The sequence below is a fragment of the Crocodylus porosus genome, unplaced genomic scaffold (assembly GCF_001723895.1).
Source record: "Crocodylus porosus isolate Cpor-Errol unplaced genomic scaffold, CroPor_comp1, whole genome shotgun sequence".
NCBI classification, from domain to species: domain Eukaryota; kingdom Metazoa; phylum Chordata; order Crocodylia; family Crocodylidae; genus Crocodylus; species Crocodylus porosus.
The window spans coordinates 253,199,795-253,216,550 of record NW_017728886.1 but is presented as its reverse complement, the minus strand read 5'-3'; the positions used below and the strand labels follow the sequence as shown (position 1 = coordinate 253,216,550).

The window sequence follows — 16,756 nt, the reverse complement described above, 5'->3', positions numbered from 1 at the left end:
CTCCTTTGCAGTAAGATGGGTTTGTAATATCTCCTACTTAATAAGAATTCTGCTGAGAGCATTATGAGCAACTGAGAAAGACTAGCAGCTTTACAGTCGAGAAACACCGCTGTTGTAGTTTATTTTTAAGAATCTTAAATTGCATAAAGTAAAAAAAGGATTAAATAACCAATTACAGTAGGTTACAGTAGGCTACAGTAATTACATATGAATTTCTAATAGGGATGTAAATATCATCTGAAAATTCTAATTATACCGGTTAAACAGTTAAATGGTCCTATGACAAGGGGGCAGGGCAGCGTGGGGAGCTGGGGCCGAGGATGAGAGATGGGATTGCAGCAAGTTCCACTGCCAACTGGGACTGAAGCCTGTAGCTACAGCAGGCTCTGCGTGGTGAGTGTGCAGGAGCAGGCAGACAGCAGTACCAGCAGTGCAGGGTGGCAGGGTCCCCAGCTTGGTGCTGCTGATTGTCTGGGGAATGGCTCTAGCACGGCTCGGCCACTGGCTGCCTCCAGATGGGGAAGGGAACAGCACAATCCCTTCCCTGTCTGGATGCAGCCAGCAGCTGGGCCAGTACCACGCTACTTCTGCTTGACTGAAGGCTTGCTCCAGTGCTCTGCCTCCTAGCAGAGGATGCTCAGCCCTCAGGTGGATGCCTCTGGCACAATCCTATGCGTGTCCAGCAGCAACACACCCCAGGCTGGGAGTGTTGCTGTGGGTCTTTACCAAGCAACAGCTACCGGAGCTCAGGGGAGGGTGGGAGGAAGGTGCCACTTGGGGCCTGGGTGCTCTTGGGCTGGAGGCACCATCTGGTCATGGCACAATGTGGTGCAGCTGTCCTGGCAGGTGGGAGCCCCTGTGGGTGCTATTAGGGCAGGTGACACCTGGCTCCATGCAGTCCCACCACTGTGCGTGGTCCTATTTAAGCCCTGCCATCTCCTCCACATCTTTGTCCAGCTGCACCCCAGGTAACTGCTAGTTACCACCCTGCCTCAGCAGCCATACATGTTGCAACTCAGGTTCATTCTGCCTTCCAACAACAGGCAGCACCAAGCCTGGAGGTAAATGGTAAACGTTAAACATTATAAATATAATTAGTTTAACCTTTTACATCCCTAATTTCTAACCAATGAAAAAGTTCTATCAGAGATTAATTACTATTTCTTTAGAAAGCACCAAAGGGCAAGATTAGAACAAATAAACCAACTTATTCAGCATAGCCACTTCTTACTTAATTTTGGACACGCTGATTCACAATGATTTGGATCCATTAGGATCCATTAAAAGGAGTACATACAACCTCCTTTTTGCTTCCAGAAAGCAAACTATACATTATGAAACTACCTCAAGCATATGTTTTTCAACATTTCACTGATTTTGAAGTGAAAAGAATCATCCAAGAGTGATGAAACTGAGACAAATATATTTCTATTTTAAAATTATATATACCTTTGCTTTTTTATCCTGTATCTCAACATTGCCTGATCTATATATTATTCCTTTTGACTGAAATTTACAAGTCGGTTCACTCATCTCCTTCATCTTTACCAAACAGGAATTTAGACAATATGGGGATATAGGGTGTCTATAAGAATATAGGTTTGAGAGGCAGATAAAAAAATACAGCAATTGCTAATTGTAAACCTTATAATGGTTGTCTTCTCTTTATTCCTCCCCTATTTTTTAAAAATAAGGCACAGTAGCAAACTAATTAAAATTTTTCTCTTTAAGGGGCACTAATGAGTAATGCTTGAAATGAACTAAGTCTTTAATAAAAGAAGTGGAAAAATTAGAAAAGGATGCTTGCTTCTAAGCAAGTAAAGTTTCCTTAACAAGAGTTAGAAGTATAGACAAGGAGTAAACTGATTTGCTCAGACTGAAGGGACACTAAGACCTTGCACTTTAAATTAGCTGTCCTTTAATAAGATGAAGCAGATTCAGTACACCATTACAAAGTATATTACGTGACATTCTACTGCATCATCATACCTTCAACCAACTCCTCCTAAAATAATTATTTTCCATAATAAGGCCATTATGATAAACTGTTTAAAGACAAATGTTTCCTTCCTTGAGAAATAAGCATATGCTTTTTACCTTGTCATCTACTGTAATTTAGCAGCTATTAGCTCATGACAGACTCTAATCTCTTGTCATTATGTCATACATTAAGTTCCTGAGCTTAAGTTTAATTTACTTTTTCAACTTCCAGGCTGTAAAGAATGAGGAAAACTAAAGGTCATATTTCATGAATGCTGCTGGACAGTATTTTGTTTACTGGATATGAATTTCTAATATGACTCCAGATCTACGCCTAGATGAGGATTCTCTGTGCAAAGGTCTCCCTTCCACAGAGGGAGTGGCATTCAGTCACTTTTGTGCTCTTTCTGGGCAGGCCAAAAGGATGGATACCAACCTCCCTTAGGATAGAGGAAAACTAGTAAAAAAAAAATCTTTTGTTGTAAGCAGAGTGACTTCTAAGGTTACAGAGTAGAACCGGCTTCCCCAGCTCTCCCAACCCCACCAAGCTGCAAGGGCACAGAACTGCAAAACCAGCAAATATGTAAAGCACAAAAATCAATCCTGTCATCTGAACGTACAAGATGATCAGAAAACAAATAGATCTTCTGATACTGAAACTGCAATCTTTTTAAGGGAATGGACCTGGAAAAATCCAAGGAAACTTCCAACTTTCTATAGTGACTGAAATTAGTTATTTTTCCACCTAAACAAATTGCGCAAATTTCTTAATGCAACATACTACTCTATACTGCTGTACATTTTACATATGTACACTTAAGTATGGGAGAAAAAAGAAATCAGCACACAGATAATGAAGGAACTTACCCAAAATCACAGGCTTGCACTCCATCCATAAGGTAACACTACCTCTCTTTACTAAAATCTCCTTTATTTTCCTAATGATTTAGGAAATTATGCATCAGCATTCTGAAATAGCCACTTCTTAAGTGTTGTACCTGTGACTACGATACACCACGGAATAGTGAAATCTGCAATCTCACCTTAGTATCTCCGGTTTCTTTATCCTTGTACTGAACACCCATCACACAATCATCTTCCTCAAGTAATTGCAATACAGTCCCTTCAATGAATTGGGTGCTGGAATAAACAAGAACATTACAAATTACAGAAAACAAAGAGACTCACAGGGCCTAATTTTCAAACAGATATCGCAACACTGTTTGTTTATGATCCCATTCTGCAAACAAAAAGCATTCATTTACCCATATGTGTCCTAAGTTTGTCTGGAAGTTATGTGAAACACCAAAGCATTAATCATCAGGTTTAGTACAGCACTTTAAACAGGTCCATGAACCTAGATCTCTCACACCTTTGGAAAGCATCCTAAACATGATGGCTGAACAAACTGGCTCTCAGGCCAGACCTCCTCACATTCTCTCTTGTTGAAGCTGTTCCACTTTTGTATAAATAAGTTGTTCATATGAGCAGGAACTTGATCATAGCTCTCCCTGACTACTGGGGCTGAAGAATCAACCTCTCCCTTCTCACCTCATGAATATTTGATAATTTATATAGAGCATTAATGGCTTCAACAGGATGGAATTAAAAAGGCTCACCTAAGAATACCAAAAGCCTAGCAATTAGGGTACTTTCAAGAGACATGAAAGACCTGGACCCACATCATTCTAAATCAGGAAGAGTTGGGATTTCATAGCGTGTCTCAGTTCCCAAGTGAATGGCCTAATTTCTAAACCACTGGGTAGTGTGGGACACATTAAAACATGCTTGTCTACCTGGCCTGATTCGACAGACATTTTCAGAACATGTCTATTGGATAATCAGGTGCCACAGACTAGAGACCTGACGAATGCCTAGACTGAGAATACTGTCAGGCTGTAGATGCCAAACAGCTTGGGTACATCACGATTTGAGAGGTCGCACACATGCCCACTGGAAGAAAAGTTCATCACCAAAGGACTTTAAGTACCTACAAGATTAAAAGCAGCTGAGTAGGAGGTCAGAGTGTCTCTGTGAAACCTTAATATTGGATATAGGTACTTAAAGTAGCAAGGATGTGACTAAATCACTTTATGGATGTAGAACATCCTCAGAACTAAAATGGTAATTAATACTAGAGTAAAATCTGGTTAATCTCTCACTCAAAGTGGACTGGTAATGATGACTGAATATCCATCAGTGAATAATTATCAGCAGCTAGTGATTTTCAACTTTGTGCAAGACACTGTAAGACCCCATGTCAAGGCACAGTAAAGATATATTTCTTTCTTCATTATGAATATTTAACAATCAATTACAAAAAATTCGGAGTGCACACCAGATGCATTCTGACTTGATACATGAAAATTAGATGACTTTACACAAAAACCACAATGTACAATCTACAGAAAAAGTCAGTGCTGTTTAATAATTATATGATTTTTGATTAAGTAAAATAATTAAAGACCTTTGTTTTGCACACTTACATGTACTCATCACCAAAGCAGACGATAATTCTGCATATCGGAACAGCGGACTGCCTATATCTTACTGAGCCATGAAAAACTGAAAAGTATCCAATGTTTTGTCAACATCAGCTGACTTGACAGGTGTAGGTCAGTACCTTTAATCCAAATAATTATCAGGCCCAAAATCCATTGCGCATCTGAAAATTACTAATTACACTTCAGCAGATGATGAACTGACCAAAGTGTTTTGTGTACAAATGAAAAGGACTTTGTCAGGATTATAATGCAGTGGTGAATAAAACAATAAGGATGAGTTATCTCAGTAATTAACTAGCCAGATTTAGCTATACTACTGTTATTTGTTATCCAATGTATTTAACTTCTAATTTACCTGAAAATAAATACATATTGCCTAGTACAAGGAATAAACCTATCAGTAAATTCTTGCCTATCGTTGTACTCCTTATTACTGTTTTGAAAATTCAGAGAGAAAGTAAGACTCTATGGCAGGGGTTGTCAACCGGGGGTATGTGTATCTGTCGCAGGGCACTGAGGTACCTGCTCCCCTTACAGCAGAGACTGCCGGGGGAGGGAACACAAAGAGCCAGATAAGAGCCTAGGTGGAGGTTGCCATGACAACTGGCTAATGAGGGAACTGGCTGCACCTGCACCTGGTCGGAAGAGGCAGGGCCCTAGGCCCATATAAACCCTGGGGCTGGGACCAGGCAGTTCAGTTCCCTGCCAGTAACTGAAAGGGAAGGAGCTTTCAGGAAGAAAGGGCTCAGAGATGTTACAGCCATTGGCTATGCTACCTTTAGGGCTAATGGGGCACCAGAAGCCCATAAGGTACCCTCGCCTACTAGGCACCTAGTATTAGAGAAGAAGTTTTACTCTTCTAAAGGGGAAGAGCATGCTTTGAACTTTGTGTTACATTATAGCCCTGGGGCTCATGTTTGATTGCTGTTGTTTGTTTGCTGTCTGATAACATGAGTGGTTTGGATGAGGCTGGTAGGGGAAGGAGGAGGCCTCAATGGGGGCCCGCTACAGTGTGGGGACCCCAGCGGCAGCTTGGGCACAGTATCTGGGGTGCACAGGCGCCAGTGAGGCACAGATGAGGGCTGCGGAGAGCCCAGAGAGGACAAGGGGGTCAAATCATGGCAAGGCCTAGACAGACAACGTCAGTGCTTTCTCCAAGGCTTGGAGCATGGTAAAGAGACGGTTGGAGCCACGCGTATAACCCAGAAGGCTGAGAGCCTTGGGAACCATCCACCATAACATGGGACGCCAAGGGGTTTATGAGCCACAGGGTTCAGTAAGATCTAGCCAGACTGTGTCCAAGCCCAAAAATCAAGGGCAGCCTCCCTATATCAATTATACCAACAAGCTATGGCGGGCAAGATAGCGGGTGCCTATAGGGCAAGAGTGGCACGATTAATGAGCCTAGGGATAACACTGCCACCCCTAGGGACCCCACCCTGCTACAGTATCCCTGGGGGTGCTTGGGAAGGCCCCAAGGGTTATGTGGCAGCAGCGCAGAGAAGCAGGGGTACTTGGGAAGTAATGGCACCGGGGGGTGAGGCCACTCCCGCCATCCATCACTCTGCACTGCCGTTTCCCTGTACCCAAGTACCCCTGCTTCTCTGCGCCACCAGCTTCGTGTCCGATAGCCGGCTGGATGAGAAGCCAGCAGTGTGGAGAAGCAGGGGTACCTGGGAAGCAGTGGCACGCTGTCCATCATTCCACTCCACTGCTGCCAGGTGCCACCTTCCCGCACCCAAGTATCCTTGCTTCTCCACACTGCTAGCTTTGCGTGAGGCCAGCCAATAGCACTTCCTCCCCCCTGGTGCGTGGAGGCATGGAGAAACAGGGATATTTGGGTGCAAGAAAGAGGTGCGGGGCCACCACCGGCGTATATCACACTGTGCCGCCATCAAACACTACTCTCCTGCACCCAAGTATCCCTGCTTCTCTGTGCCACCAACTTTGCGTGCGGCCAGCCATCAATACACCCTCCACCTCCACTGTGCTGAGTGTATAGATGGCAGCAGGGGCAGCTCTAGCTGCCGCATGCCACCTCCCTGCACTGCCGCTGTGAGCCAGGGGAGGGAGAGGGGGTGCTGACGGCCAGATGGACATGAAACTGGCGATGCAGGGATACTTGGGCATGGGAAAGCAATGCCCAGTGGCAACATGGAGTGTATTGATGGCAGTGGCAGCCACGTGTGAGCTCCCTATGCTGCCGGCTCCACGTCTGGCTGTCTGTCAGCACCTCCCCCCACCCCTCTGCTCTGTGTCTGGAAGGGGTACCCCACCAGAAGGGGTACCCTGCTTAAAAAAGGTTTGAAAAACTCTGCCCTATGGCATTCACTAAAATTGTCTGCCATCTCTCTACTATCTGATATTCATTTGGACTGCCATGTACATAGAATTGGAACACAATCAAAGCAAAGAGAGAAAATTAAAAAATAGGGAGAAAAGAACCAGATGCATGTTATAAGCTTTAAAACTGTACAAGTATTCAGGATGGGACTTTCAATGGATCCTAAGAGTAGGATAACCAGACCCCATTAAAATTAAAGCTTTGCTGTGACAGATCTACCTTTTATAAGCATACAAAGCAGCAGATCACTTTAGCTGAGATCCATGCTGGCATCATTCTGAAGTTGGTATTTTTAAACCTAATATTTTTTAATAATTTATCCAATGTATTAGGCAGAACAGGAACAAAAACACATTTTTACTGAAGAATGAAGAGGACTGTTATAATATTATTTATTGTGGAGGGTTACATGAGGCAAACAAAATATATCTAGTCTGTCTGAACTTTTAGTTTTCTTGACACCCCTCTCATACGAGGCAGTTTAATGAAAAAATGTTACAAGGTGTTGCTCTCCAAAGTCTAAAACACAACAGACACTAAAGGACCTTACTAATCTTTTATAACAATTTTTTTGTTTACATAAGCAAAAGTGGGACAACAGGATAGAACTATCCTTTCTACAAAAAGGCAGTTTCTCTTCTGGCATCACATCATCAGGAAGAACAATATGCCCTGAAACAAATGTCAGCTGTACCCTTGGCTTCCCAAAGCAACCCAAGCAACTGTCTTGCTGACAGTGGGTAGCTCCTCTTGCCAAAGTACTGAAACAAATCTGAACTGATGTAAGCAAATGCTACTCCACTCACGTCACTTGTTTACAGAAAAGCTAATTTCAACCCAACTTATTGAAGTTTTGGGCTGCAACAGTAGAAGCATTAAGTGCAAGGTAAAGGTGATAGTGCCTCTCTACTTGGCACTGGTTAGGACTCATTTACAGTAGTGTGCAGCTTGAGGCTCCACATTTGAAAAAGGACATAAAGAATTTAGAGAGGGTCCAATGGTGGGAGACAAAAAATGATAAATTGCTTTAGGACCACAAATCATAAAAGGGGAAGCTGCAGGAACTAGGCATGTTCAGCTTTCTGAAAAGGAACTTAAGAGGGGACATGACAGGAGTCTTCAATTATTGGAAAAGCTGCCAGAAAGAGGAGGAAAAACAGCTCTTCTCTCTTGCTGCAGAAAGCAGGACATGGGTCAGTGGCCCGAAGTTGCAGCAACGTAGGTTTAGACTGTTATCAGGAAAAACATCATGGTTAGAAGTGGGGAGGTGGAATACACTACCTAGGGAAGCTGGGAGCTCTTCATCACTGCGGGTGTTCAAGGAGAGGTGGGACAGCCACCGGCCAGGCATGATCTATGCAGGTGTTCTACCACGTGCATCTCCCGTGCTTCTGGACCTCCTTGGTTACCACGTGGGGCGAGAAGGGAATTTTCTTTCCTCCCTGGTCCTACATATCAAGGATTTTTTTTTAACCTTCCTGAGAGGCACTGGGTGCTGGCTATAGCCGACCAGGGATTTTGAATGGGGTGTACCAATGCTCTTGTCCTTCCACTTGGGGTCAGAACAGGGGTGGGCAAAATGCGGCCCACAAAACCATTCTATCTGGCCCGCAGGGCCCCTAAAATATTCAGAAAATGAATATTTATCTGCCCCTGGCTGCCTGTCATGTGACCCTCAATGGCTTGCCAAAACTCAGTAAGTGGCTCTCCGCCCAAAATAATTGCCTGCCCCAGGTCAGACCAACTGCCATATTTAGGGTCAGGAAGGAATTTTACCCCACAGTCAGACTGGTATGGGCTGTGGGGGGCGGTTGCCTTTCTCCGTAGTGGGGGGCAAGACCCTCTTCCTAGGATCCCTCAAATTCATATTTAAATTTAAATTTTAACAACCTTTGCAGCAGCAGGATAGTGGCCACTGTGGTCCCTCTGCTTTATCTGTGGGAGATTAGGCTGTTATGTCTTGGAGTTTGTGTCAGTTGTCTGTGTAGTTTTTTTTAAAGAGGTTAGACAATGGATATGAATAGGAGGGTGTTAAGAGCCTGCTTCCCCACTGAATCATTCACACCCATGCTCCTTATCCATGTGGGCACCAATGACATGGCTCGGAGCGCTCCCAGCCGGGTCATGAAGCGCCACAGTGATTTGGGAGGGGGGCTTGTCCTCCTGCTTAACACAAATAATTACGATGTCATGGGGATAATGGAGATCTGGTGGGACTCCACCCATGACGGGGCCACAGGTATAGATGGCTATACCCTGTACAAGAGGGATCGAGTGGACAAAAGGGACGGGGGTGTAGCTCTCTATGTCAAGGAAAGCTACGTGTCCCTGCAAGCTGACATTGGCGCCCAGGATGGATGACTGCAGACCCTCTGGGTTACAATCTGTGGGGAACACGGCACAGGGGACACAATGGTAGGAGTCTACTAGAGACCCCCAACCCAGGATCAAGATCTTGACCAGGAGTTTGCCAGGGAATTGGATAAAGCCGCATGCTCCCGGTGCATGGCTGTCATGGGAGACTTCAACTACTCAGACATCTTGTGAAAAGAGCGCTCGGGCAAATCTGAGTGGTCGCAAAGCTTTCTCTCATGTGTGGATGAGCTCTATCTGATGCAGGAAGTCTACAGGCCAACGAGAAGTAAAGCACTGCTCAACCCTATACTGGCAACAGGGGATGACCTAATCAGCGACCTAACAATTGAAGGGAAGCTGGGTGACAGCGACCACAACCTGATCACCATCACCATCCGCTGCACAGCTGGCAAGTCAGTCATCAATACAGAAGTTCTTGACTTCAGGAAAGCTGATTTGACAAGCTAAGGAGGCTTTGCTCCTCAAGGGAGCAATCCTGGATGCGCAAGCAAAGTCCATCCCATCTCGGAGGAAAGGCAGCAAAAGGACACAGCAGCCCCCTTGGCTCTCCAGGGAACTGGCAGACCTCCTGCATCTTAAAAGGAAGACCTATAAAGGATGGAGAACTGGATCCATCTCCAAGGAGAAATACTCTGCACTAGTCCAGACCTGCAGCAAGCAAACCACGAAAACCAAGGCTGCAACTGAACTCCAACTAGCTACAAGTATCAAGGACAATAGAAAGGCCTTTTTTAGATATGTGGGGAGCCGGAGGAAAAGCAAAGGCAAGACTGGGCCCCGGCTGAACCAGATGGACAACTGACAACCAATGCCCAGGAAAAAGCAAACTTGCTAAATGGGTACTTTGCGTCAGTCTTTCACCAGTCCCATGGGACACCCGTTCCCATTATGGGACAGGGAGGCTCAGGTGAGGGTGATTCCTTACCCTCCATCAATGCTGACCTCATGGAGAAACACCCTGAGAGGCTGGATGCCTTCAAGTCAGCTGACCCTGATGGTTTACACCCCAGGGTACTCAAGGAGCTGGCTAGCATCATAGCTCAGCCCCTGGCACAGACCTCTGAGAACTCATGGAGCTTTGGTGAGATGCCCGAAGACTGGAAGAAAGCTTGTGGTGCCTATCTTCAAGAAAGGGAGGAAAGTGCATCTGGCAAACTACAAGCCCATCAGTAGTTTGCGGAAGGTCTTAGAAAAGATTATCAATAAGGCCATTCTTAACAGACTGGCTGATAGCAACATCCTGAGGGATAGCCAACATGGGTTTGTTGAGGGTAGGTCTTGTTTGACCAATCTTATTTCCTTTTACGACCAGGTGACCAATCACCTGGACAAGGGGGAAGAGATTGATGTCGTATATCTTGACTTTAAAAAAGCCTTCGATCTGGTATCCCATGATCACCTCTTGGCAAAACTGGCTAACTACCATGATCCACTGGGTGGGGAACTGGCTCCACAGTAGGACCCAGAGGGTAGTGGTTGACAGAAGCCAATCGTCGTAGTGCCCTATGACCAGTGGGGTTCCTCAAGGCTCTGTCCTAGAGCCTATACTATTTAACATCTTCAGTAATGATGTAGACATTGGTGTCAGAAGCAGACTGGCTAAATTTGCTGACTATACCAAATTCTGAGGTAAAGCATCCACACCTGAGGACAGGAGGGTGATCCAGGCAAACCTTGACAGGCTCAGGAAATGGGCGGATGAGAACTGATGGTTTTCAACACTGAAAAATGCAAGGTTCTCCACCTTGGGAGGAAAGACCTGCAGCATGGTTATAGGTTTGTAGTGCTATGCAGGCTAGCACTACGGACGAAAGGGACTTGGGAGTCATGATTGACCACAAGATGAACATGAGCCTTCAATGTGATGCTGCTGCTAGTAAAGTGAGCAAAACACTGGCTTGCGTCCATAGATGCTTCTTGAGCAAATTCCAGAACATCATTCTCCCACTGTGCTCGGCCTTGGTGAGGCCACGGTGTCCAGTTTTGGGCTCCACAATTCAAAAAGGATGTGGAAAAGCTTGAGAGAGTGACGAGAGGCTGAAAGCCATGGGACTCTTCAGCCTGGAAAAGGGCAGGATCAAGGGTGATCTGGTGGCCACCTATAAGTTTATCAGGAGTGCTCATCAGGACCTGGGGGAACGTCTGTTCACCAGAGAGCCCCAAGGGATGACAAGGTCGAATATTCACAAACTCCTCTATGATTGTTTCAGGCTGGACATTAAGGAAGAACTTCTTTACTGTCCGAGCCCCCAAGGTCTGGAATAGCCTGCCATCAGAGGTGGTTCAAGCACCTACTTTGAATGCGTCCAAAAGACATTTGGATGTCTATCTTGCTGGGATCCTATGACCACTGCTGACTTCCTGCCCCTGGGGTAGAGGGCTGGACTCAATTATCATCTGAGGTCCCTTCCAGCCCCAATGTCTAAGAAAGCCTGCAACATGCACCTAAAAACACTTGTCAGACCAGCATATCAAATCAGAATTCTCCATTTGCACCAATGTTTTATAACCAGTTATCAAAAATACAAATGACACATGTATGCAACGGGAGAATCAAGCCCTGATGCTTGGATTACTCCTTATGTGGTCCATTATTTTGTTCCTGCCCAATGCCTGAAATACATATTCCTAGAAATTCATGTCTTAATTGTTCCAAAGACTAATGCACTATTGATGCATATTCTTAGTAATCCTCCTTTAATAGACTATTATGTACTGTTTCCACATATTATAAATATCCATAGAAGGAAAACATATGCATGCTAAAGCAAATAAAAATTAATTATCATTCTGGTTATACATCAGGATGATCTGCAGATGATCTACTCTGTATCTACACAGTTCCACTCTGCAGATGGAGCAGCTTCCAAAATTAGGTTTGGAAGGGACCTCAGGTGGTTATCTAGTCCAACCCCTTGCTCAAAGCAGGACCATCCCCAACTAGATTATCCCAGCCAAGGCTTTGTCCAGCCAGTTCTTGAAAACCTCCAAGGATGGAGATTCCACCACCTCTCTGGATAATCTGTTTCAGTATTTTACTATCCTCCTAGTGAGAATTTTTGCTAATATCAAACCTAAGCTTCCCTTGCTGCAACTTGAGACCACTGCTCCTTGTTTTATCATCTGTAAGAATAGTCTCACTCCTTTCTCTTTCAAACCTTCCTTCAGGTAGTTGACAGCTGCTATTAAATTGCACCTCAGTCTTCTCTTCTCCAAACTAAATAATCCCAGTTCCCTCAGTCTTTCTTCAGAAGTCATGTCTCCAGCCCCCTAATCATTTTTGTTGCCCTCTGTTGGACTTTTTCCAATTTGTCCACACGCTGTAGTGGAGGGCCCAAAACTGAAAACAGGACTCCAGATGTGGCCCCACCAGTGCTGAATAGAGGGGGAAAATCACTTCCTTTGACCTACTGGCAACATGCCTACCAATACAGCCCAGTATGCCATTAGCCTTTTTGGCAACAAGGGCACACTATTGGCTCATATTCCGCTTATTGTCTCAGGTCCTTTTCTACAGAGCTGCTGCCCAGCCAGTCAGCCCCCAGCCTGTATCAGTGCATGGGACTGTTCTATCCTAAGTGCAGGACTTCGCAACTTTCCTGGGAGATTCCTTTTGGCTCAGTCCTCCAATTTGTCTAAGTCACTCTGAATCGATGCCCTACCCTCCAGCAAATCTACTATGCACCAAGCTACAGCTTGGTGTCATCTGCAGATTTGCTTAGGGTGTACTCTATGCCATCTTCCAGGTCACTGATAAAGATATGGAACAAAACTGGTCCCAAGACCAACCCTGGGGCACTCCACTTGATACTGGCTGCCAACTAGACATTGAGTCATTGATTACTACCCTCTCAGCCCGATGCTCCAGCCACTTTTCTAACCCCTTACAATCCATTCATTTACCCCATAGTTTCTCAGCTTGTCTGGGATAATGTTGTGGGAAACCGTATCAAAAGCCTTGCCAAAATAAAGGTACACCACATCCACTGGTCTTCCCACATCCACAGAGCCAGTCATCTCATCATAGAAGGCAATCAGGTTTCTCAGGCATGACTTGCCCTTTGTGAATCCATGCTGACTGTTCCTAATCAACTTTGTCTCCTCCAAGCGTTTAGAAAAGGATTCCTTGAGGATCTGCTCAACAACTTTGCCAGGGACTGAGGTGAGGCTGGCTGGTCTATCGTTCCCTGGATCCTCCTTTTTCCCTTTTTTAAATATGGGCACAATGTTTTCCCTTTTCCAATCATCCGGGACCCCTCCCAATCACCATGAGTTTTCAAAGATGATGGCCAGTAGCTCTGCAATCACATCAGCCAACTCCCTCTGCACCCTGGGGTACATCCCATCCAGGCCATGGACTTATATATGTCTATCTTTTCTAAATAGTCTCTGACCTGTTCTTTTGTCACTGCTGGTTGTTCACCTCATCCCCAAACTATGCTTCCAGGTGCAGTAGTTTGGGATCTAACCTTGCCTGTAAAGACTGTGGCAAAAAAGGCATTATGATTCTATGATTCTAGGATAAAAGGAGAGGGCGACCTGCCACTCAGGAACACACATCAGCTGCTATATCTGCATAATCCTATGGCAATATAAGTTAGTGAAATCCCCCTCACTTTGACCTTGAATCAGGCAGAGTTAAAGTTGCAGTAGTTTTGCTGCCTTTACATGGCTTCAGAGCTATGCAGATGTCATCATTATACCATGAAGCATCCTCAGAGATTGAAAGAATCTCTGCAGCAGCCATGTAGCATCATATTGTAGGATCAGTACCCAAAAGTGGCAATCTAAATTCATTAACTTTTAAACTTCCTTACTTGGGTTCTGCTAGGGCTGCCTTTCGGAGAGCCATGATGAAGCGCCCATGATGAAATGCTCTTCCACTTTGCACCCGACCTTCTGTTGACTTTGGATAAGGAATTTCAACCTCTGTTTTACTCTCTCGATCATGAATTACGTAACCATGTACTACATAAGCATCAAGACCTTCCACCGTATCTGCAAATTAGATCCCAAAAAATTAGTGAAAACCTGAAGAACAGTGAAAAAGACATGGATTACTGTGTAAAAATTAGACACTATTTCAAACGTTTATGTCTTCAGTGCGCATTCAACAAAAGGGAACATTTTCAAAATGGTTGGTTTGTAAACATACAAGCAATCCATTTCAGTCCATATATTCCCATAGGTAGGACTATATTCCTATAGGTACTGGTTTTGCCTGCAAAATTCATGGAAAGAAAAGAAATCTTATTAAGAGCTGCAGCATCTCACCAGGGAGGAAAAGGGTGGTAGGACTACCCATTAGAAGGGCTCCTAGGTAGATGGTTGCTGCTCCCACCCCTCCACCAATCAGTGTGAGGAGTGGGGCTGCATGATGGACAGCCCTGGCAGCCAATCCACGGCAAGGGGCAGGCGCACATGACAGGCAGCCCCCACAGCCAATCAGTGGTAAGGGGCAGGACCATTGTGGCCCCTTGGCCAATCCAAGGCATGGGAGGGCATCTGTGAAATGGATGCCCAGTCCTACATTCTACCTATGAAATTGGGGGCAGCCCCTGCAAATTAGATAGCTCCCTACCTACTGGATATATTTTGTAAGTGTGCCTTCCAATGGGTTTTTTTCCTTGTCAATTACCTTTGTAACACAAAATCTGTACAGTAAAATATTCAAAGTGGCTTCACATGCCTTAAACTACTTATCCAAAGAAAAGTCCATTATGATTTAGTAGTGTGTACATTCGAAAATGACTACAATTTACAAGCGACAAATTAGAAAGTGTTTTGAATACAAATAAATGGGAATCTCAGGTTGAGTGCACAAATAAACTATAGTGATGAGTTCTCAGTGACTAATTACCAGATTTCACTGTACTTTAAAGTGTACTTACCTTCAAGACCCAGGTCCATAAGAGCATTATAGCCTCCTGGTTGCAACAATTCTCCAACTATCCTGTCAGGTTCCTTCAAATCCCTCTCTATTACTGTCACCTTTCTTCCATCTCTTGACAAAACTGCAGCCAAAGCAGAACCAAGTACGCCTGAACCAACAATGATAACTTCTGGTTCATTTTGAGACACTAATGTCATATTTGCATTAGCCTCTGTCAGAACTGGTTCCAAGACGTCTACTCCTCCTTTACCCTATGGAGAAATGAAGGCCAACAAAATCCAGTATTCTTTGTCTGTATTTATTACCAATAGCAATATATGAGAAAAATGAAATGGAATTAATGTGAACCATCTCTTGTTAGTCACTTTTGTCCATCCCAGGCAGGTATGAGTCCCCACTCTCCTAACCCAGCATGACATAGCTACTGAGTAAGATGACATCAGTCATTGATATTCAATGACACGACTTCAGAGTAGTAAGAGACATGCCTGTATAGTGTGTGCTGAGCTCACTAGGAAGGGCTTGTATGAAGGGAGCTGCAGGGCACACTAGACTCTCTGCTGATGTGACATCATTGGTCAGAAGGGAGAGTTTTAGGAGGCCCAAACTGGGCAAATCTTTATAGGAGCTGCAGCAAGTAAAATCCTCACATCAGGGCCTCACCCCTGCCAAATTTCAAGTCCTAGATGCCCATAGGACCTAAATTGGAAAAAGGTCAGAAATAAACAGGATGAAATTCAATACAGACAAGTGTGAAGTACTGCACTGAGGGAGGAACAATCAAAGGCACAAACACAAAATGGAGAAAGACTAGCTGAGTTGCAATACTACAGGAATGGACCTGGGGCTTACTGTGGATTGCAACCTATTGAATCAACAGTGGAACATAGTTGCAAAAAAGCAAACTGCGTATTGAGTTATATCCTAACAGGAACACAGTATGCAAAGCACATAAAATAGGTGTGGGCAAAATATGGCCCATGGGCTGTACCTGGTCCACCAACTAATTCTATGCAGCCCACACGTAAATTTTGGGTAGACCTATATCGTGTTTGTTAGACTCCAAATAGATGGAGAACCACTGCTGTGTGTAGCCCCTCTGGCTGCCATGCCAGCCCTTGCCCATTGGAAAGAAGCAGCACTCCAGATGCGGTCTACAGCAGCCACGTGCAATGGCAGGGAGAGCAACACATGCACCCAGAGGCATTGGGTGTAGTCCCCTGCAGTGGTGGGAGTAGAGCACATGGGCCCCAAGCCACTGTACATGCAGAAGGACAGGTCTGGCTTGGCACAAAGCAGCCCAGAAACGTCCTGCAGGAAGATGAGTGGCACCCGCAGCCCCTGTCCACTTTCTTCCCAGACCCATCCCGAGTGCCAAGGGTCATGGCCGAGCAGCAGGTGGACACAGGCTGCTCCTCCACAGCAGTGGTCTCCAAAGTGGGGTGCACGCACCCCAGGGGGTGTGCAAGATGATCCACTGGGGTGTGGGAAGAAAATATTAGAACTTCTATTTATATTTATTTTTTATCTAAAAAAATAAGAAAAAAATTAAGCTTTACTAATATTTAATATATGGATTGACATTGGCACCCTCACTTGGTCCGTATGTCAGATGGTCACATGTCACGTACGGTACGTGAGGTATCCTGAGGGAAGAGT

At 44.9% G+C, this 16,756-nt stretch overlaps 1 protein-coding gene across 1 annotated transcript in view; it reads right to left on the bottom strand.

Moving 5' to 3' along the window:
• SQLE (squalene epoxidase) overlaps nt 1-16,756 on the bottom strand; it is a 33,417-nt gene that overhangs the window by 13,538 nt on the left and 3,123 nt on the right. Inside the window, exons 2-4 of the mRNA XM_019552675.1 lie at nt 15,096-15,348; nt 14,022-14,202; nt 3,024-3,120 (exon numbers count right to left, since the gene is read on the bottom strand). Coding sequence (XP_019408220.1) covers nt 3,024-3,120; nt 14,022-14,202; nt 15,096-15,348 — 531 coding nt within the window. The remainder of the gene's footprint in view (nt 1-3,023; nt 3,121-14,021; nt 14,203-15,095; nt 15,349-16,756) is intronic.